General features: G+C 42.4%; 1 protein-coding gene across 2 annotated transcripts in view; it reads right to left on the bottom strand.

Annotated features, from left to right (window-relative positions):
• ARHGEF26 (Rho guanine nucleotide exchange factor 26) overlaps positions 1–19,468 on the bottom strand; it is a 125,418-nt gene extending 105,950 nt beyond the window's left edge. The window contains exons 1-4 of one of the 2 annotated variants that reach the window (XM_044251640.1): positions 19,195–19,468; positions 17,861–18,986; positions 16,456–16,495; positions 12,058–12,203 (exon numbers count right to left, since the gene is read on the bottom strand). In XM_044251640.1, coding sequence (XP_044107575.1) covers positions 12,058–12,203; positions 16,456–16,495; positions 17,861–18,940 — 1,266 coding nt within the window. In that variant the 5' untranslated portion in view covers positions 18,941–18,986; positions 19,195–19,468. Of the gene's footprint in view, positions 1–12,057; positions 12,204–16,455; positions 16,496–17,860 lie in introns of both variants that reach the window. The other variant, XM_044251639.1, reaches the window with a different exon arrangement.
• Between the last annotated feature and the right edge of the window lie 4,595 nt (positions 19,469–24,063).

Raw genomic sequence — 24,063 nt, 5'->3', positions numbered from 1 at the left:
GCAATAAGAAAGCAAGATTTCAGTCAAGCCCAAACCACACAGTGGCTTCTAAGACAGTGATGAAAATGAGGTGAGGCCAGGCAGGTGTGCAAGTGTGATGGCAACGGGGACTGGGCTAGAACTGGGGTAACTGAGCACGGCACCCCTGACTTACTGAAGGCCTACGTCAACAAGGTCTGACAAAGGCAGAACAGGGCTGAGGTGTCCCCCTTGTAGGAGAGGAGCTCCTGTTCGTGAACGTGATGCGGGGATCTGGATGCTATTCCATTTTTATTTGCGGTTTTTGTCAAGTGGCAGATAGAGAGGAATGATCAACTCCAAACCAGTCAGTTACTTAAAACAACACTGACAACAAAGTTAATTTCCTAGATTTGCAATAAAGACCTAACCTGAGGAAAACCTGTCCTGGAAAATTGGGTAAGAAAGCAAACTGATATATATATATATTTTTAATATTTTTTAATATTTACTTATCTGACGGAGAGAGACAGTGAGAGAGGGAACACAAGCAGAGGAAGTCAGATAGGGAGACGCAGGCTCCCAATAGATCAGGGAGCCCAATGGATCCCAAGATCCTAGGACCCTGGGATCATGACCTGAGGCAAAGACAGACGCTTTAAGGACTGAGCCCCAAAAGCGAATTGATATTTAACATTAGATGTACAAAGCATGCAAAGTTTTCATCAGACGGGGATTATCTTATCGTATGGAGGAGATCTGAGACACTGGCAAGACTTACTACTGTTGTTCTTCCATTGACCTAGACATCGAACTTCACTCAAGCCATATTTCATACTTTCAATGCTTTTATTTCCTACTCTTCTGCCCACCTAGTTTTAGTCACCCTCCCTAGAGAAAGATTCCATGATCTTTACACTTCTTTGTGATTTCTATCTATGTCATTCATTTTGGCACTGTACCCTACATTCTTTCAGAAACACCATTTAGCTGTTTCATTTCTATTGTCTTCTGAACCAGCTTCTAAGTTCCTACTGGGCAGGTACAGGGATTTAGGCTTGCTTTGTTTGCCACATCCACCGCGACGCAGTGTAATACCAATGAATTTACGAATCAGACACCAGTGTTTTCTAAACTACAAATGAATTACACAATAAAGTCCATGAATTTCTGGTCAACACCTATTGAAATGTAACAAAACAGAAAAGACAGAAATATCATAGTGTGTAATGTAAGTATTAAGGGTAACTTCTAACTTTTGTTTGAGATACACACACACACACACATGCATATACACACAAAAGACTACAAGGTAAAATGTGCTTCTCATTTGCTAAGCCTCTGATATACACAGTGTTTGCAACACCAACTCCACCATGTATAAATTTTTCTTAAAGATTTTACTTATTTATTTGAGATAGAGAGAGAGCATTAGCAAGGGAAGCAGCAGAGGGAGAGGGAAAACCAGGCTCCCCACTGAGCAGAGAGCCCAATATCAGGCAATCCCAGGACCCTGGCATCATGACCTAAGCTGAAGGCAGACGCTTACCCGACTGAGGCACCCAGACACCCCAGCCACCAGGTGCAAATTCACACTAGATAGGTCAGTCGTGTTGCTAAACAGTCTCACAGATCCCTACAAGGAACACCGTTCTACTCAGGCCTCCACAAAACAAACCAACCAAGGGGGCCACATCTCTCACAATATTGAATAATGGAGGCCAAAGCTGACTGGAATAGAGCTAGTTAGGCACCTGGCCAAACAACAAAGATTGGTTAAGTGGCCTATTAAAATAGGGAAAGTGCTGAGTTGCTCTGATCTGACAGGATTCTCTCAAGAAACTGAACTGGGTACTTACATAGGGAAGCTGACAGGAAAACATGAGGTGAGTAGGACCACGCAAGGTAACCATAAGTCTATGTTATAAGGACTCAGAAAGAGAATGTGCAGGAGCTCTCAGGAGAAAAGACAGATATAGCAAAAAGGAAAATTAATTCATGGCAAGATGAGAGCCACCAGCAGACACTTGCTAAGACACCTTATCGGCCAGGTACCAGAGAGAAATACCGTTCCTGCTTTTCCAGAGCCCATGGCTCCATTCTAGGTAATCTCAAAACCCTAACAAAAATAGCTGGAGAGAAACCATATTTAACCTGGTGTAGTCTCAACTGCCTTGATACAAAGTAGACAAGGTATCCTGCTATTGTCCTAAGGGCCACATAAATTGTAGTGAAATCACCTAGTATAACCCCTGGTGCACAGTAGATCCTCTGCAAATATGTGGCCAACAATTTAACTGCATGTCAACAAATTAAAAGCATAATGATCCAAAGGCAGGTCCCTGAGCTACAGCTCTGCAAGTCAGCCCCTGCACTGCCTGCTCCTAGCGAGACCTTGAACCCATGAGGATATAGGGGATCCCTCTTGCTCAGCTGAGCGAACAACAATCCTACTCCTTCGCATATCACTACCTGAAGCAGAATTTCCTGCTGCTTCAAAATGGGAACAATTCCATTTTTGTGTTATTTCAGTTGAATGGGTGGCTATGTTGATCCCTTACACCAAAACGGAAAATAATCTGCCATTTCCTTTCACTGGCAATACTACTTCTTCTGTAGAAGCTATCCATTGGCTCTGTAGTCTTCACCTCTTCAAATAATAGATATTCAGATAATGAATGCAGGAATAATTGTAAGACATTAGAGCACAGACTAAAGTAAAAAATCAACAGGCTATCAGCATTCTGGATAAATCAAAAAAAAATTTGAGAAACGAAATTTTAAACATTAAGTCCAGCGTTTAAAGATTTAATAATAGTTTTTATAGTGACGACTTCTCAAATCATCATGGAGACAAATCACTCTGTGGATGTGGCCTTGAGGAACAGTCCCCTCACTGGACTAGAGGACTGGAGATGCCACATGGGCACATCTTAAGATGGAGAGGGTAAAAACAAGAATCTGATAGATGATTTCCACAATCCAAAGCTCAGTATTCTAGACTTTTTTTTCACAATCATTCAGAACTGCTCAAAGTAACTCAGCCTTCCCTCCTTTGACCGAATTGCACTGTATTCCTACAGAAGACTATCATTCTTGAATGCCTCCCATTGACCTCCCCAGAAGAAATACCAAGTGAAAAATTTGGTTACTACTGAATTTGATTTCACAACAGCCAATACCTACCATGGGCTAACACAGTTTTAAACTATGAAGATGCCAAATTCCCCAATGTATCAAAGACATGTATTAAATCCAGGAGGTAGCCAACCAATGATCAAGAATTTTTTCTTAATAAAAATAAAAAACAGCTTCCAAATGGTCCCTGAGTAGGAAACTTCCTCACTGCTTTCACTGCTGAGTAACTTTCTACTACTTTCACTTCTGGGATTATATGTCTACGTGTATTCACTTATTTATACATTCATTCATAAACTCACCCGATAGTTTCTGCAAGCTTACTATAAGTCAAGCACTGCTTCATGTCCTAGGGAAATAGGAGGAAACACAATGGACAAAAACCTCTGCCTTTATGCAGCTTTTATTTCAGCAGAGTAGTTGGACAATTAACCAAAAAAGTAAATCACACAGTATGTGACAGAGTTAATGTCATGGAGAGGATAAAAAATATTAAAGGGGTGCTAGGGAGAAGGTGAGGGAGAAAACCATGTGGCTCTCTGGAGGAAGAGCTACTCTAAGCTGGGCAGACCACAAATGCAAAGGCCCTGGGGCAGAGTACACCTTGTATTCTAGGAACATCAGTGTGATTGAGCATTGGGCAATATGGAGGAGGAACCAGGAGATCAGTCCAGGAAGGAAATCAGGCCAGATCACACAGCCTCCCAGGCCACCGTAAGACTTGGCCTTTACTCTAAGTGGCCTCGAGAACACCTGAGGGAGCCAAACAAAGTGACAGTATCTCAGCATATTTTAACAGCATTACAAATAAACAATATAATTCCATGTTGCTACATAGAGAGGAGATGTAAAGGGATCCCAGGAGACACAGGAGTTGAGCTGGAAAGCAGTGGGGATAATTCACTTTTGAAGGTGAAGGCAGCAAACCAGCTTTGTACCAAATTGGAAAAGGTTATGGAAGAAAAAGAAGACTGAGGAATGATACCAAGGTTTTTTCACCTTGGCAACTAGGAAGATGAAGCTGTTATTTGCTTAGGAAAAAAAAAAAAAAAAAAAAAATATATATATATATATATATATATATATATATATATATATATAGTGGGAAAAGCAGGTCTGGGCAGGAGAGAAGAAAATCAGCAGAAGTAAACTTTTACACAGATTAACTTTGAGAGGCCCATTATATCAGAAAAGAATCTGGATACCCTTGTCTGAAAACTCAGGGAAACGTCTGGTCTAGAAATAGAAACTCAGAAGTCATCAGAGTATATGATGTATTTAAATTCACAAGATTGGAGAACACCAGGGCGCCTGGGTAGCTCAGTGGGTTAAGGCCTCTGCCTTTGGCTCAGGTCGTGATCTCAGGAGCCTGGGATCGAGCCCCACATCGGGCTTTCTGCTCAGCAGGGAACCTGTTTCCCCCTCTCTCTCTGCCTGCCTCTCTGCCTGCTTGTGATCTCTCTCTCTCTTTGTGTCAAATAAATAAATAAAATCTTAAAAAAAAAAAAAATGATTGGAGGAGATCACCAACCAAGCACAGGTAAGAGCCCCAGAGATGGAGCCTAGGGAGCCTGGAATATTCAGAGATGGAAGGAGTGAGGAAGTAAGTGCCACCAACCAGAGCAAGAAGCTCCAGCTACAGCAATTTTGTTTTCACTCCTCTCACTCACCATTACCCATGAGGGTCTACATACAGGACAGTTTCCCTGCCTGGGACTCCTCAGTTCGGTCCCTGGGCCCCACACCAACTTCACCCAGACACCTGTCTTGACACGCCACTGATGGTGGCTCATGTCTCTTCCTTTGCCACCATCTATCAGTTGACAGCACCTTGCCCAGACAGGTGCCCGCCCCCGTAGGATCTCAGAGCAGCACAAACATGTCCTTCATGGCATTCATACAGTTTTAATTCTGTCATTGATTTGTGTGATTATTTGACATCTGTGTCACCATGAAGGGTGTCTTTAAGGAAGTGAACCAAGGTGGAGTCTGTCTCTGAGCATCTAGCACAGAGCTGGCTCTCCATTAACTCTAGATGAATGAAGGAATCTTTCGTCAACCTCTCTTGTTGGTTTTGTGCTCAATGAAATAATAAGGCCCTTTTTGTATTGGGTCCCAAGTCTAGGTTTCTGACTGAAATGCCTTTTTGTAGTTATGCCAATCAAAATTTAATATCCCTGTGCTCATCTCCTCCCACTTGGTTGGAGCACCTGTCTCTTGCACTCTGTCTCCCTAGGGGCATGGTGCACACATACCCACATTTCACACCCTATTGTTCTCTTGGGAGAATTAAGAACATAAACATTGCCATATCTACTATTCAATTGCCCTTTCATTACTCAGCTCCAGCTGGAAAAGTTTTTTCATATTCTGAAGACTACATATATTCTTCAGAAAGGGTTACACAGCTCAAGTTCCAAATCTGCTACAATTCAGAAAAAGGAAAACTTCTAAATGTGATATGAACAACATGGGAACTATACTTAATACATAGAGAGCTCCAAGGGCACCCGGGTGGCTCAGTCGGTTGAGCGTCCAGCTCTTGATTTCAGCTCAGGTAAGGATCTCGGGGTCATGGGAGATCATGACATGGAGATCATGGGCATCAGGTTCTGCGCTCAGCAAGGACTCTGCTTGTCCCTCTCCCTCTGCTCCTCCCCTCTTTTTCTCCCTCTCTCTCTGTCCAATAAGTGAGTAAAATCTTTTAAAACCTCAAACTGGGGGCGCCTGGGTGGCTCAGTGGGTTAAGCCGCTGCCTTCGGCTCAGGTCATGATCTCAGGGTCCTGGGATCGAGTCCCACATCGGGCTCTCTGCTCAGCAGGGAGCCTGCTTCCCTCTCTCTCTCTGCCTGCCTCTCTGTCTACTTGTGATCTCTCTCTGTCAAATAAATAAAGAAAATCTTTAAAAAAAAAAAAAAAACCTCAAACTGAAATAAAGAAACAGAAAAATATTATAAACAAATATTTATATACTTGTGTGTGCATTTTCTGAAAAGCCATGCCTCAAAGTTTTCATTCTCAAAGCATGTATAACCTTTCAAAGGGAAAGAAGCAAAACTGATATCCATCCTACAAAATAATGCCGAAGCTAGAAAGAGTAGTGAAGATCATCATGTATAGACATGAAAGGATTTATAAGACACATGGTTCAGAAAAAAAGCAAACTGTAAAAGCCACAGAGTATATATTTAAGTAAACACATACAATCTTTATATTTCTCTTCAATGTATATACATGGATTTTGAGAATGTTACCAAATTGAAAATAGCATTCCTATAGCGAAGGGGAAAGAGATTGGGATTGCAGACGTGATGAAAGAGATTTTAGTCTTACCTGAAATGTTCATTTATTTTTTACATGGAGAACGTATTATATGTTGCTTAATAGAAATCAAAATTAATTTTCAAAAACATTAAAAGAACCACATCATCTAATTGCACTGACAGCTAGGCAGGCCCCCAGATCTAGCCCTCTTGACTAGAACAGAATCTCTGAGTATCTCTCAGACATAGGCACATGGATCTCTATTTCTGTTTATAAAAATACAAACATTCCAGGAGAACTACTGCCCGATTTAAAAGTGTGGGCAAGTACATATCTAAAGCTCTGACAATTTCCACTGAGCGCTAAAACCAAGCCAGGCATGAAAAATGAGCATTTTTTAAAAAACTATTTAAACAGAAAAGATAGATATGGTAAAAGGCATTAATCATCTAAGGTAAAAAATAATTTTATGAGAGTGAAATGTTGCAAAATATGAATGGAAAATTATATGACTGAAGAGATTATTTTAAGGAGCAAGTCACTGAACAGCTGAAAATTAATTCAGACAAGTATGAAAATTTAAGGAAAAAGAACGCATTTCTCTATGATCTCTGAATGCATAAAACATTTTCTGCAAACAGGATGATATTCAGGCTTATTACATCTGTTGAGCTCTAGTTTTTATAGAAAACAGACCTTTCACAACAAACATGGTGTAAATTCTGGAAGGGTAAGTCCCATCAGATCAAACTGCTAAGTCACCAAGGTGTCTGTTATATAATAAACTGGATGGAATTATACTTATACAAAATGACCATTTTTCAAATCATCCTTCCTCACCTGGCAGTTCAGAAAGTCATCCAGAGGCAAACGATGTGAGCTTGAAGAGCAGAGCCAGGACTCAGAGACTGAGGTCCTGACATCAGACCTCCCGTTAAACCATTAGCCCCACTCTGCACAGCTGAAGGAATACTCTGAGGAAAATGGAAAAACTGGTTCCTAACTAGAGAGCTTAACATTTCTGAACAAACTGAAGAGATCAAAATGACTGAAGATGACTGATAAACCCCCATCAGCAAGTGCAAAGGAAGAGGAGAGCAGAGGATGACTATATTAGGTGCTGAGTTCCAGCGGGAAGTTTGCCTGCGTGCTTGTTTTTGCCTCTAGAGCCTAAACACCCTTTTCAAAGATACCTGGCATGTCAAGGTGATGGAAATTACACAAACACACCCCATGGCAAATAAATGGGGTCAGGGCATGGCTGGTGAGTGTGGCTTCGGTGCTGTCACTGATCTTGAAAAAACAAACACTGGTTTCACAACCATCATTTTTCAGGACATTCACAGTATGTGAGCTCGGGGCAGGGAGGTGTGGTTAGGAGGAAAAACAAAAAGACTCCAGTCAAGATTTATCCTTTATTTTCTGTAATACTGCAAATGCTTCCAGAATCCCATTAAAGGATGAACTGTAGGGAAATCCTAAAGCTCTCTTTGTATCCAGGACTCAACGGGTTATCTGGCAGTCACTATACCAAGGACTTGGTGTTCTATCCCCAACTAATAATATTGATGTTTTTCTTCAAACCCGCAAACTCTTCCCAGAGGTCCGAGAACTACTGGCTTCATCCTCATGCTGCCATTTTAGGTGAGTCACTGGGCACCTGACCTGTGTGTGTGGCAGGTTCTGTGTCTCTGGGCACAGATCTTTAGAAATCAGAAATGACTTTCCAATGTCAAAGACTCAAATCCACGAACCATAATGATTTTAAATTATTTCTCATATACCAGTGTTCTCCCAGGCCTGAAAAGTTATAATTCCTGGAATGAAGACATCCTACACCTACCTACCTACTCTGTATATACTCGAAGAGTTCTACCTCCTTTATGATCAAGGGAATGAAAAGTAAACCTGTCACCCTCTTATGAGACTAAGGAGCCCAGGTTGTATTTCTGACTATAGGAGAATAGCCACTGCTGCACGGAGAACCTAATGGCAGAGGCACCATTGCTAAGTACATCCGCATTTGCTTACTTTAATCTGACTCAAGAAGTCTGGGCAGCTAGATTTTCCCTTCTATTGAGGAACAAGTAAATGTTTCTTATACAGTTCTAATTCTCCCTTATTGTTACATAATCACAACACTACAGTTAAAACCTGTCCTGCTAGGGCACCTGGATGGCTCAGTTGGTTAAGCGACTGTCTTTGGCTCAGGTCATGATCCCAGAGGACTGAGTCCTGCACTGGGCTCCCAGCTCCACAGGGAGCCTGCTTTTCCCTCTGATTTTTCTCCCCTCTCATACTCTCTCTTACTCTCTCTCAGATAAATTTAAAAAAAAAAATTTTTTTTTAATAAAAAATAAAATTAAAAAAAAAACCTGTCCTACTAAGGTTTAATGTTAAGGGGGGGGCACCTGTCACCTATGTAATTGTCCAACGGAACCAAAGGAGACATAGAGACAAGCACACTAAAACATTATACTACACACTGAAGGCTTGAAGACCTATGCAACAACTGTATATCACTGCAAACTGCTGCACTCCTCAAGAGTCTTTTGCATACTGAATTATTCTTACTGTCAACTGATAAGCAAAGTTTCATCATCCCAAGAGGCAGGCAGATGTTTGCAACAAAGAGATTTTAAGACAATAAAACAACCAACAACAGCTAATGCACATATGTGCTCATGCAAACCCTCACAAGAAAACCACCCACCCTACCCTCTTTCTGGGATCAAGACCATACTCAAAAAAGAATTTTGTATTAAAGTCATAATGCATGATGAGATGGGAGCTACTATGTCAATTTGGCACATTAAAGGTAAGCATGGGAAGAGCAGATGTTTCTGAGACCTGCACTAACCCCTGTGGCCCGTCTACAAGGAAGGATTGGGGCATGAGGTCAGACAGAGAAATGGAGGTGCTGATCCCTACAAAGACATCCTGACAATGCTCATAATTTACAAAAGCTTCCTTTCTTTAGGATCCTAATGGCAACTTGGACCTAACAACTGCTAAGCTTCTGAAAAAGAAATGACCACTTTTTCACTGAAATATCCACTTTCCTAAAAGCCAGAGCTGTCTGCATCTTTTTAGTGGGTAGAAAACCCATGTAGGAAGTACAGAGGAGAACCTCAGGACAGTGATTATTTTGGGATGGCAGAAAGGAGAAAAGTACTGGAAAGGAGGGTGGTGAACTGGATCTGCCCAAAAAAAGAGAGATCCGCAGTAAATATGTTAAAATGTTAGCATTTGTTCAATGTGGGTGGCAGGTACCCAGAAATCTCTTACACATACTCATTTTTAAGTTTTTCTGCATGTTTGAAGTACTTTATAATTTTTTTTTAAGATTTTATTGATGTATTTGACAGACATAGATCACAAGTAGGCAGAGAAGCAGGCAGAGAGAGAGGAGGAAGCAGGCTCCCTGCTGAGCAGACAGCCTGACCCCAGCTGAAGGCAGAGGCTTTAACCCACTGAGCCACCCAGGCGCCCCTGAAGTACTTTATAATTTTTTTTAAAAAGTAAAATATTTTAAATGTGAAAAGGAGACACAAAATGCACAAAGAAATCACGGGCTGAAGTCTAAGAATGGGAGGTGGCAAAGTCCAATGTTGCTTTGATTAAATATAATTGCCAAGCAACACAGCAAATACACACAAGCCTCTTGGGAACACTAAAACCCAAGATAACACACACTGAAGTTAGAACCCACTTTATAGTTTTACATTTTGTCACCAGTCTTTTGATAGAAATCTTGTTAACAAAAGGCACATGGGTACACGTATCCTTGGCCAAATGAAATGCATGCCCATATTTGCAGTTGTGCAGAAGGATGTGTAGTATTATTTTAATGTGTGTTTGTTAATCTAGCTGAAAGCCAAACTTTTGGAGGCCTAAGTATGGCAGCGTGCTTTTCAGTACTCAGAATAGGTAGGATCAGAGTGTGATACATCAGTATACATCGCTGTTCAGCATTCAGAGAACAACGGCAAGATTCAGGCCTGGGCTAACAAATGCAACTGTTACCACGGAGGAAGAGCTCAAAAAATCCACAGTTTTCTTTTCAAGAGTCCTCTACCAAATGGTCCACACCAGAATGGAATGATAGCCATTTAGAGCCAACATGGCCTCCATGGGCCTTGTCACCAGTTTCTCCACATGTGCCCTTGGGATAGAATATCATGAAATCATTGAATTAGGGTATAAGGTTACCAAATGTCAGTTCTGTGAGTAGGTATTATCACCTGAGCACAGGCAAAAATCATAGAAATATCCTAGAAGTTCCAAACTGCCAGCAGAGGAGACAAGACTGGCCCATAGATACTTTGTTGGCCTTACACATCATTTCTCTAACACTTGAATTGGGATAATACTCATAAAACTCTGGATTGCTGCGTTCTCTTTCCTAAATGTCAGAAGGAACATTTCCTAAATGTCAGAAGGAACACCAGCAACACTGGGCTGGTGTGAGCTAAGTGGCGGCGACTGAAGTTATATCAGGGCTGTTCACCATAATCCCCACAGGCCTCAACCTCCACACTCACCAGCCTCCCCTTAATGTTGCTTGCTGTGCCCTTGTAGGCATTTTAGCCCATGGCACATATTAAGGGTGCCGCACCTTGGAGGCACTGGAAATAAATAAATTCTCCTTAGAGCAGAATTAGAGGTTGGGAGGGAGACAGAGAGAAAGGGCTCGGTTTCTAGAATTCTGAATTCCAACACAGACTAGAAGAAAGAAGGAAGAACGTGACCGAAGTCATTCCCATCATCACCATACATCCATTCCCATGGCCTGTTTATGAGCTCCAACATACACAACTCCTTTTCTTAGGTCAGCATGTCCCCTGAACACATGAGATTCCGGACTCTGAACAATGCCCATTTCAGCTTAAGAGGGAATAGCTTCTGCTCCCGTGTTGCCTAAGGGACTCACAGAGGTGTACTGGCTTGTTTTCAATGCAATGCTCCCACTACCCAAGCCAGCCGTGGGAATTCCTTTCTACTTGGTAATGCATCGGAGGCCCACAGATACTGAGCTCAAACTCATATCAAGTAAACTAAGCAGCACACTGTGACATTTGTTAAGCCAAGAGGAAGAGAAATTATAGCTACAAACAAAAGATGTCTGATGCAGAGAGGAGAAATTACTCATCAATACAACATAAGTGTCAGACACACTCACACAAAAGATGCACAGAGGGAAAGGAAACAGACTGCCACTCATTAATCAGCTGCAAGAACATATAAAAGTGTCTAAATCAAATGAAGTTTCCAAGGAAGAACTGTCATAAACTCCCTATTGTGCATAGATACACACACATATATTTATACAAATAGTCATAATTATGATAAAGTTCAGGATAGATTAAGTTACCTCTGCATACACACACTATGTTAAAAAAAAAAAAAAAAAAGAAGAGAGACCAAGCAGGAAAAGAAGCTTCCAGAGTAGAGTATATCATTGTCAAGATACCTTATTTTATCAAAACCTAATTTTCTTGATCAGAAGAATCAAAATCAACATTCTCACTAGTGTCTGGAGGGTTTCAAGAAACATCTCACAATCTAAAAAGAAGAGTCTTTCTCTTTCAGGTTACAGGATCATTGGCAGAAAAAATTAAAACCACGTCCAAACCTAATTTCCACAACTTGGTTTTTTCAGGGCCACAGATCGGGAAGAAAAAGGTAAACACTTACCGCAGACAGCTGGCTCCACGTGGACCTCAGTGGCTTGTGGTGAATCACAATTTTTTCATCTGACTTCTGTTCTTTGGGCTCCGACTCTTCATCAGAGTCAATGTCAAGAGCCTTTTCTTTGTAGTTCTGATACAGGACAGCATTTTCTGCAAGAAACACAAACCCTACATGTCACTAATGGCTCCCATCATTATGCTACTTGTTCTAAACAAACATCCAGATTTATAAAGTGTTTGGTCTCTAGTTTAATAAACAACAAAGAAGCAAATGGATTTTGTCACGGAAGAAAAATTACCAAAATGTGATTTTCTCACTCTCACAGCTCTGTCCCAAATTCATGCACAGGAAGGGAAAGGATCCATGCATAAAATACCCACTGAAGCAAAGTTTCCACATCTTTGTCCACCCCTCTTGGAGGATAGCCAGGCCTATTAAATCACTGGGGTTTTTTTTTTTTTGGGGGGGGGGGGTAAACTGAATTCATATCCTTCTTTTCCTTCAAAGTCCATCACCATTCATTTACCTATTTAACAAACATGTACTATATATCTACAATGTGCCAAGAGCTGGGAGTAAATGGAAAATAAAAGACACTTCCTGTGCCTTCACGAGCTAAAAATAGGAAGAGAAAATAGTCCAAGTCATTCACTCATTCGTTCATTCAGCTGATATCTGGAAAAGGCCTACCAGATGCCAACAACTGTTGAGTAACAGGGATACAACAATGAACAAAAAAGATGACAATCTCGATCTTCATAGAGTAGACATCAAAGTGAGCAAAAAATGACAATAAATAAGTAACTCCACGTATGTCAGATGCTGGTGAGTGTCATGGAGAAAAATAAAACAGGGAAAGGAAGGGAGTGCTACAAAGGGGGTTGTATTTTTTAAATAGGGTGATTTAGGGAGGCCTCACCAAGATGACATTTAAGCAAAGACCTAAAAGAGGTGAGAAAGCAAGCCACCTTACAGCCAGGGAAAGAACAGACCATCATCAGAGGGAAGAGCAAGTACAAAGGTCCTGGGTCAGGAGTCTGTTTTGTACATCTGCATGTACAAAGACCAGCAGGGAAGGCTGTACAGCTGAAATGGGGTAAGGAAAGGGAGAAAGCTTAAGAAGGGGGCTGAGGATGAACAGGAGGCAGATCATCCAGGCCCCTGCTTCCATGCCACTAAAGGACTCTGGTTTTCACTTCAAGTAAGAAGGCAAGTCACTGATGGGTTGAGGACACAATAATCTTGTACATAAACATACCTACAAGCTGAATAATTTATATACGGGTGCTCTGAGAACAAGAGTCTCTCAGCAGGGAATGACCCAGTCTGGGGGTCAGACAGTGTTTCTAAGGAAAAAATCTAAGATGACAGATGAGAAGTCACAGAGATAAGGAGAAAGCATATAAAAAAAGCCCTGAGGCAAGAAGAAACCTAATACCTTAAAAGAAAAAAGGAAAAGTCCACATGTAGAGCACAGGTGTCTAGTGGGCAAAGGTATAAGGTGAGTTTAGGGAGATGAGTCAGACAGTCTAAATCATGCGGAGGTGTGCAGGCAATGTTAAAGAACTAGATTTTTCCCCTGGGGATAAAAATATATGTTTATAAAAAATAAAAAATTTTTAAAAAAAAGGAAAAAAAAAAAAGAACTAGATTTTTATCCCACATCCAAAATGACTGAATTTCTTTCACACTGCAAAGACTGCATTTTATCCTGATTGCAGTGTGAATCCACTGAAAGGAAAAACTGGATTCTATTGTTGGAGAAAATACTGACTGTGTAGGAGACTAATTAGGATGCTATGGGAGAATGATAACCTGGGTTCCTGGGGATGGGCTAGAGATGCGGGGCAGAGAAAGGGAGGTGATCAGGATGTTTCCTAGGTCCTTAGGTCCCAACAAAAGCACAGGAGGAGATGGCAACACCCGAAAAGATTCAGCGGGCAGAGGGAAAGACTGAATTTGGCTTGGGACGCATTGAGCTTGCCCTGCCCTTCCCACCTACCAAAGCTGGCAAACGTCTGCCCCTTCTCTCAGCAACTGCTGCATGTTCTGTAGGCACCGTGACTAAAATAATACTGGACTCAATGCAAGATTTTCCTGTTCTCGGATTGTCTTACACATGTGAAACTAATGGTGAGGGTAAAGACTGGGTTACCACACGTCTGTAGAGCTCTTTAAAGTACTTAGAGGCTGACCCAAAACATATGCATACAGTTGATAAGATTCCTCATTCGTTCTCAGCATAACATCATAACAAAGGCAGTAAGAGTTCTCATACATGATGGAACTAAGGCTTGGTGAGGTTACGATGCTTGCTCAGAGTCACTCAGCTGATGAACAGAAGCAGTAGGAGAAGAACCAAGGTCCCTGACTCCACCATGACAGGTTCTTACCACTCTCCTGCACCTCATCCTGACTTACAGTCTTGTTAGTCATTATCTGTAAGAATTCTGTATTCCTCATGTACATGTATGTAAGAGCAATTTCTAGGTCATCATATTTGAGAAGACACAAGTGAACGCATAGAAAAGCTCCATATAAAAGGAAAACCACATAGAACTATAAAAAAGTTGTGTCCTCTGACTTTAAAAAAAAAAAAGCGTGGGGTGCCTGGGTGGCTCAGTGGGTTAAAGCCTCTGCCTTCGGCTCAGGTCGTGATCTCAGGGTCCTGGGATGGAGCCCCACATCAGGCTCTCTGCTCAGCAGGGAGCCTGCTTCCCCCTTTCTCTCTGCCTGCCTCTCTGCCTACTTGTGATCTCTGTTTGTCAAATAAGTAAATAAAATCTTTAAAAAAAAAAAAAAAAGCACTGGGGCACCTGGGTGGCTCAGTGGGTTAAAGCCTCTGCCTTCACCTCAGGTCATGATCCCAGGGTCCTGGGATCAAGCCCCACATCGGGCTCTCTGCTCAGCAGGGAGCCTGCTTCCTCCCCTCTCTCTGCCTACTTCTGATCTCTCTCTGCGTCAAATAAATAAATAAAATCTTTAAAAAAAAAAAAAAAAAAAGCTCAACAATTTCTAACCCTTTAAGACATAGGTCCCAAAATTAATGTCATATTCAAGAAGATGCAAAACATCTCTAAATACGTATTAGGCAGACACTCTGTTCACTTGATGGTCACAAAGAGGTACAAGAGGAAGCCAAATGGACTAAGAACCAGTTATCTGCCCTACTACCCCAGTGTGACAGTGGGCAAGGCACTAAACCTCTCTGAGCTCCCAGTTTCCTCAACTATAAAACCAGGGAGATGAATTTGTCCAAACCAACTAAAATACTGTATCTGGGTTTCTTCTCCATACAGAGCAGTTTCCTAAGATTCGTGCAATGAAAACTTTTTTTTTTTTTTTTTAAACTGGTCCTGTTGCAATCCTCCAAAGGAGCTGATTTTTATAAGAAATGTATAGGGAAATAGTTTATAATCACCTGAGATTATGTATTTTATAACTCTGGGTGATTTTACATTAGATTTACTTCCAGAGAGGTATACTCTTCTTCATGACTCTTCAAACGTTAGAAAAAATCTTAACATTTCAAAATATGACAGCAAGGAACTACCTTCACCTTCACCATGCTCCCCAGACCTGCAAGGCTGCAGGTGGGGCTCCTCACTCACTTTGTGCCCTTCCAGTTGGTGGACACTTGACCCATCTGTTTACCAAAGTCTGCTAATCTGATTAGGGTTTGAACACCTGGCCGAAGCAGCTTTTCTATACGGATTACAGATTGTTAGGAATATATTTCTAACAGCCAGGAGAGTTAGAATTCCCCAAAATTGAAACTTGATAAGCAAACAGGAAGTCAGAAGTAACACTAAAAGGTGGAAATATGGGGAAAAGAATATTAAGTCAAAAGAAGTAAGACTTAAGATCTAAATGCCAAACTCGGGATTTTTTTTTTTAAGATATTATTTATTTATTTGAGAGAGTGAGAGAGAACATGAGAAGAGAGAAGGTCAGAGAGAGGAGCAGACTCCCCATGGAGCCGGGACCCCAATGCAGGACTCAATCCCAGGACTCCAGGATCATGCCTTGAGCTGAAGGCAGTCACTTAACCAACTGAGCCACCCAGGTACCCCAAACTCAGGATTTTTAACTAAAAAGCTGGACTAGCTCTTACTCTGTCTCCATTTTTTCGAGGGAGGTGAGGCAGAGTAGATAAGAAGTAAAAATCCAGGACATTGGCTGACAAAGTCATCAACGTACAAAAAATGTTATTAATTCCATTCACTGCTGGTATTACTCGATGAAAATTTAGCTCAGTGCAGAGTTTTGTACTGTATAATTTGGGAAGAAGTTGGACATTTTTCTCATCTTAAGTGTTTTTGTTACTGCAGCTGGATTTCAACTTATAATTGATATTCCACATTGAAACAGCAATAAAAGTCTGGAAAATCAAATGCTTACCTTCCCCATCAAATGTTCCTTGTCCTTTCAGCATTTTTTTCTAAGAAACAAGAAAAGCAAAAAAGGAAAAAGCAAAGCAAACGATGTATGAATGAGCCAAATAGAAAATACAGCTATTTTAAGAAAAAGTATTACTTCTTGTTGTTACATTCATTAGATTTCCAAAAGCAGATAGCAGATGATCCCTCAAGTAGTTCACTTATCTGATTATCATAATCCAATAAAATGGTGAAATGAAATGTACAATGTCCCCCACCCCCAGCAAAAGAGCTTGAGAACCCTGAGATGACCAGTAGCTCAGCTCATTTCACTACTCAAGATACACCATCACTGTTAAATTGAATTTTGCTACACTTGTGGGGGGGGGGACACCTAAAATGTTATGTAATTTCTTTAAGGCCATGACATAAAAAATAAAATAGCCTTCCTAGTATATTACATATTGACCTTCATATAACTGGTTCCAGTTCTCTGATTAACCAAGAAAAGTTGTGGCTGCCCAAACGAATTTCTGCTGAGATCTGCCTTGTTCCCAGAGAAAGCAGCAGATGCACACTCCAAAATATCCTTCTTTAGTTTTCCTCTATCTCTTTAGGTCCTGTTTGGCAATATTTTAACACATGCAACTCCCAGGCCTTTATTAGGGAGCAATACACACCGTTCACTCGAACCTTAAGTTCTGAGCTACTAACTAGTTAGATGCACTCAAGTTCAAGAATAAATGGGTACAACATGGGAATAAAATGCAACCACAGACCGTGGTGACAGAAAGAAGCAACAACAAAGATGACAAACTATTTGTACCTTCTGTAATTCTGACAATCATTTTTTAAATTCACATTTTACCTGAATGGTATTTAGTAGGTTATCACCACTCAAAAAGTCATTCTAATCAATTAACATAAATCAATTACTTCCAGTAACTAAAATAATCAACATCCTCAAAAGAAATGAGGAGTTTCCTGTATCACCGGGTGATGAATCAGCAACCCCTAACTGACACCTCTAGACCAGCTCCAGACAGTTGAGGGTACAGTCAAGAGTACCATGCCTGCTCTCCACCCTCTGTTCAGTTTCCTGTATTAAAAGTGTTCAGGATTCAGCCCATACCTAATTCGCTGCATTTCTTTTTCACATTAGGTAGGCCTCCACATTTTGACTGAGATTAAAAAGTTAAAACCCTGATAAGAGTTTTACTTCCTCCCACAAAGTTGCATTAACCTGGCTGTGACTGCCAGAAACAGCATGGCCAAGAGACAGAAGTGTACCGGTCTGATCAACAAGAGAATTGAAAGAGAACAATAATTTCTGGTTTTCTCCGTGCCCCTCCTCCCCATCCCCAACACCTTTGCTTTTGGCTTGGTGAACGCCTGGCTTTGCCAGCGACACTCCTGCCCACTCTTACCTTTATCCTTCCCAGACTGGAGAACTTCTCCTTGTCTTCCATCACCGCTTTCAGAACAGGCTGGGACATTCTGTTCTTCTTCTTTGAAGTGGTAGGACTGTCAAAATCAAAGCCACTGACCACCGCCCGGCGATAGGATGTGGATCGCAAGCCTCGCCGCAGAGACCCTGGGCTGTCCACGTCGTTCTCCGCGTCGCCCTCATCCTCTGAGGGGCCCAGAGAAGCTCCGAGGCCCTCCACCATGCTGCGCACCTTGAAGAGTCTCCTGTGGGGCTCCACATTCTGACTGTTGGACTTACTTAGTTTAATTTCCGAGGCCAGGCTCTTCGGAATGATTTGCTGTTTCCCCACTTTGAGGGCGGCGGGGCTGTTTGTGCTCAAAACCACTGAAGGATTCTCTGGAAGCTCGTTCTCCTGGGAGGGCAGCCTTTGGAGGGGGAGTTTGTGTTCCGAAGAACTTTTCTGGGGCGCAGGAGAGAGTTTCGTGGGTTCTGGCTCAAGGTCCTTAGTTGCCTGGCCAGATCGCGAACCAGAGCCTGGGGAGTCGATTTCAGGGAAAAGCCCATTTGCAGCGGTTGAAGGCAGGGGGCTCGTCGTCGATGCGATCAGGTCTACCTCCCAGTTGCAGCAGGGGGGCGACTTGGTAGTCCGCTGGGGGCGCACAGGCTGCGGTAAAGGCGAGGTCCCAGTGCCATTCGCTGGGGATTTTGAGGAGACCCCTGACACTGCTTTGGGAGCCTGGGGAGAGTTGGGCCGTCGCAGCCGAGGAGAGACAGATCTATATTCCGGGGAGACCGTCCTCCCATTGGTCACCACTCTCCTATGGGCACACAGAAGCTGCGGGTTCTCCTGGACCGTCCTGCCCTCCGAAGCGGTGGGTACCTGGGTGGTAGCCTGCATGGCGGGGAGCGTCCCTCGGTCCTCCACGGGGAAATCCGTGATCAGCAACCCGGTGGGGCTCTGGTAGGATTGGGGCCTCGGCTTGCTCCGGCCCAGCAACTGAGGCTGAGGAGTTGACCGCCTCCGCCACAAAGGGGTTAAACTGTTGCTAGAAAAATCCACTTCACTCTCGCTGTCCATAGCGGAGACTCCGAGGTCAGCCCGGGAAGGAACAGCACCCAGTTGCCTAAAGAGGAAAGAAATCATGGAACTTTGCCTCGGGACAAGCAGGCACGCCTTGCAGACGCGCTCCAAGCCTGGCGGTCACCCGACTGCTGTGCGCGACCCAACTGCGTGTCTACTACCCACCCCTGCTAGGGCAAAATCTGCGCCCTCCGCAACGCGCGGTCCGTGAGAGAAATCTGGGCTGTGACCAGGCGGAATAATCCAATTACCTCCGCGTCCCTCCAGCGCCCAAAGACCACCCGCACGGAAAAAGCCCGCCACCAGTACGCAGGGTGCAAGCTGATGCACAGGAAACTTTGCGACGAGTTCAGCTTTTTGGAGAAACTTGCCGCCGCGCGACGCTCCTCTCCGCCGCCATCCAGCTGCCCGGCCCGGTCGTTGGCCCCCTCTCGCTCGAGCCGCCCGGCTCCTAGACGGATTTACCTTCGGGGCTTTACAGAGCCCAGAGCCAGCGAGCGTCCACCGGCCCTTGGGTGGCCCGGGTCTCGTACGGAATCGCAGCAGCCGGGGAGCTCCGGAGAGCACAGCGGCCGACCAGAGCCGTCGGCTCCGCCCTCAAGCTTGGTCCAGCCCCCAGCCTTAGCCCCGCCCCAGCCTTAGCCCCGCCCCAGCCTTAGCCACCCTCCCACCCGCCTCTGTCGCAGGAGCTCAGAGCCTGCCTTCCCGCCTTGGCGTACCTTCCGTCTCCTGCGGACTCGCTTTGAAACACTGGCGCACACGTGGGCTGGGTGCAGAACTTCAGGGTTCCGTGCCGGGAGCTGTGGGCGCGCTAAGTGCTTGCCAGGAGCACAGCGTGAGAACGAGCGTGGGAGCCAGGCCGAGCTGCAATTTAGAAAGCCCTGGGGGCAGAGTTGAGGGGGGGGGGTGCTGAGGGGGTTGGGGGGGTAGTCCGGGGCGAGGAGGGTCTGTGAAATGCGTGAGATGGGAGGCGTAGCTCTAAACGCTGGGAGTCAGTGCCCTCTCAGCGCTGGGGTGGTCTTAAAACACAAATCTGATCCCCTCACTCCCCGGTTTAAAATACTTTATAATAGAGACAGAGATGCCCTTGCGTGTGCTTCGAGTATTTCCGGAGGCTTGTGTGCAGGCAGCTGGGGGAGGGGGGGCACGGTGGGACTGGGTACCGAGGAAACTGGTGGGAGCGGGAATTTTCTTTCAAAAGATCTTGGATCTTTTATGCTTTGTGTTTTTTTGTTTTTGTTTTTGTCGTCGTTGTTTTTAGAAAGGGGGAGAGGCAGAGGGAGAGAAAGAAAATCTTAAGGGAACTCCACCCCCAGCGCCAGCCGCTCGGGGGCTGAATCTCACAGACCTTGAGATCGTGACTCTGGAAATCGAGGCCCAACCAACTGAATCACACAGATGCCCAGAACATTTTGTTTTGAATCCTGGATTTTACCATGTAAAAGATAAATGTAAATTAAATTACAAATATATTATATATATATATTTTTTTTTTTCAAACTCTATGACTTACAAGGCCTTGCAGGATCTGCCTACCTCTGCAACAGTCTTTTCTCCCAACATTTTTTTCTTCATTATTCTTAGGCCACAGCTACTTCAATTTCGACCTCCCCAGAACCTGCCCTTTTGTTCTCCTTGACCTTCTGAGGTGTTATACCATCAGAGATTTCCCTGACCCCTCCTGAATCAAACCGTCACAGCCCATTTTATATTCCCCCAGCCACCTGTTCTCTTTCTTTTCTACATTTAATGACAATTTACATATATACACATTTATTTTTGTGTTTATGTTTACTATCTGTTTTGTCTTCTTTGGACCGTAAGCATCAAGAGGGCAGAAGCCATGTTGATTTATTGCCCCTCTGTATTCCAGGCCCACAGTGGGCACTTAGTATTTGTTGAATGAATTTGTGAGACGAATGAAGTAAGGACAGTGACCATCTTTCCAGAGTGCTCCATTGCCAAATGGTAGAAAGTTGGTTGTATCCTGGCCAAGTTCCTGTTATGTGAGAAGAATAAGGCCAACTTGAGAGGACAAATGACCGTAAGATCTATGTAATTAATTCTATCAGCAAGACTTGTGGGCTGTTCTCCAAGTTCTCATTCAGCATTCATGCATTCATTCAGCAGAGATACAGTGCACATCCACTTAAGCTACTTAAGCAACTTAAGCTACTCATTTTTGCCCTACATACATTGAATGTAATGGTCAAAATAGTGAGAGGCAAGCTCTGGGTTGTGAGATGAAGCATGAGGATTTTTATGTTTTATACTTTTCTGTATTACCAAATGCTGTACGTTAAGTATATATTACTTTGATCAGAGACACTTCTGTAAAGGAGAAATGGCATCAAGAATTTTAAAAAATTTTTTTTAAGTATTTTATTTATTTATTCGACAGAGATCACAAGTAGGCAGAGAGGCAGGGGGGTGGGGGGAGCATGCTCCCTGCTAAGCAGAGAGCCCTATGTGGGGCTCTATCCCAGGACCCTGAGATCTTGACTCCAGCAGAAGGCAGAGGCTTAACCCACTGAAGCCACCCAGGCACCACAGAATTTTTTTTTTAAGATTTTATTTATTTATGACAGACAGAGATAGCAAGTAGGCAGAGAGGCAGGCAGAGAGAGAGGAAGGGAAGCAGGCTCCCCGCTGGGCAGAGATCCCAGGACGCTGGGGATCATGACCTGAGCCAAAGGCAGAGGCTTTAACCCACTGAGCCACCCAGGTGCCCCCCTCCCCAAGAATTTTTTTAAATATTTTAAGAAATTTAGGGGTACCTGTGTGGCTCCGTCATTAAGCATCTGCCTTTGGCTGAGGTCATGATCCCAGGGTCTTGGAATCAAGCCCAGCATTAGTCTCCCTACACAGCAGGAAGACTGCTTCTCCCTCTCCCACTCTCTGTGCTTCTATTTCCTCTCTCGCTTTCTCCTGTCAAATAAAATCGTTTAAAAAAATTAAATTTAAAAAATTTTAAGAAATTTAAAGAAGAAATACAGCTAATTACATACTCATACATACTTTTTAACACAGAATGTTTTCCATACTAACATAATACTTTTATACTGGGAAAGTATAATTTAAAAATGCTTAACTAATGATAAATGAAGTGTTACCTGATTCAGAATGCAATCTGTGACTTATGTTAAAACGTCATAAATGGTGATAATCTCTTCAACCTCTGTTGGGTCTGCAAACAAGTGTAGCAAAAAGACTATCAAGGAAATCACAGGATCTTCCTACCTCATTCCTAGGCAACTACATCATATCCACCAAAACAAGAACAGCAAGACACCAAACTCCTTCCTTCACTAGGGGAAGTCTGGAAATTCACAGACATACTGCATAGTTTAGACTACATTCACTTTATCATATCCAAATTGAAGCCATCATCAATAGTATGTGCCACCAAGAAAGAGTTGCCAATTAAACTATGACACATGTTGTCATACAGGACTTTTGTTTTCTACTTATTTAAAGAGTGCTTTTAGACTTAGACATAGATTTTTTACAGTAATGTGCATATAGGGCAAAGGGAAATATAAGCAAAATAAATTGAGTAAAGAATTTCTAAAAATTCTGTACACTAAATCTAACTCCTGAATCCCTTTTCACACAAAGAATCAATATGTTTGTTTTTCTGCACAATATCATTGATAGGGCAGTATTTCTTAAAATGCCTTAGTCTGATCTCTGGAATTTACTTCCTAGCCACTGGCAATCATTCTGCAAGTTTGATGCTGGTGCTATCCTATTTGATCAAAAGCATGGTTTTCTTTTTCAGTTGACTCCTATGCCACCATAAACTCTGCAGCTTCTCTGTTAATGGCCACAAAGAAGTTTCTGACAGATTAAATTCCATGCCTTAACTATAGTCCTGTATAATACATCAGATGCTTACATCAGCCTCTTGTTGCTTTAGAATTTTTTTCACCTAATCTAACACACTTGGCGATTTCTTTTGCCTTCAGTAGCATCTTTTATCATATGACATTGATGTGTATAGAATTAAATTGCATAAAACTCAGTGAAATTATGACAATTAGAACAGTTATGACCATTTTCACAAATACAGAGCCAATGCCAACAATATCATGACTGCCATTGGGCCAAGGTCTCTTTCTTAAGTAAGACATATCCCAGTTTCAGATACATTAAAATGTATAAACACTTCTTAGAACTGGGGAGATGTATATATTGAGTTAATGAGGAATTATATATTCCAATGGTATATATGTATTTTTTTTAATTTTTAAAAATTAATTTTTCCAGTTCTAGTGACCTACATTGTACTAGTTTAAGGTGTGCAGCATAATGATTTGATATATGTATATATTTCAAAATGATTACAAGTTAGTTAGCAGATATTAACTCAGTTATAATTTATGTGTGTGATGAGAACTTTCTCAATTTGCTCTTTACAACTTTCAAATATACAATAAAGTATTTACTATGATCATCATGCTATGCTTTAGATCCCAAGAATTTACTTATAGGTTACTAAAAGGTTTGCCCCTTTTGACCACTTTCACTCCTTTGCCCAATGATACTAATATATTCAATGGTATAAGATACCAGAGGCTGAGAGACCAATTATTGCTCTATTTACTAAACCAATTTGCATTAATCCCTAATGATATGACTCACATAATAATTAGGCTATTTTTAAGTGTCATTTGTTAGGTAATAAGATCTATAATATTGAAATGATACTATAAGAACCCAACCTGAATAAGATGCATGGTAGGCTCTCTGTTCTCTGTACACCTTTGTAAAGAAGTCTGGGTAGAACTAGGTCAGAAGAATAGGTAAAATATTGGGAGGTGGAGGACAAGAGAAGCATACCCCAAAAACATGTATCAGCATGAGAAAAAACATGGGGGGATGACTGGAAAACATTTATTTAGTGCCAACTGTACGTCAAACATTGCATTCATTACATATAATTCAAACTCTCATTAATCCTGTCTTCACTTAAATATGAAGTGCCGAGGTTCAAAAAGCTCTTATACTGTTGGTGAGTGGCTGAGTCAGAATCCTAACTCAGACTCAGATCTGTCAGACTCAGACTTCGGAGCCCACAAGCACCACATACCAGAAACTAAATTCACAAGAACTGAGAG

The sequence above is a fragment of the Neovison vison genome, chromosome 6 (assembly GCF_020171115.1).
Source record: "Neovison vison isolate M4711 chromosome 6, ASM_NN_V1, whole genome shotgun sequence".
NCBI lineage: Eukaryota > Metazoa > Chordata > Mammalia > Carnivora > Mustelidae > Neogale > Neogale vison.
Note: the sequence above shows the minus strand (reverse complement) of the source record. Positions and strands in the feature narration are given on the sequence as shown.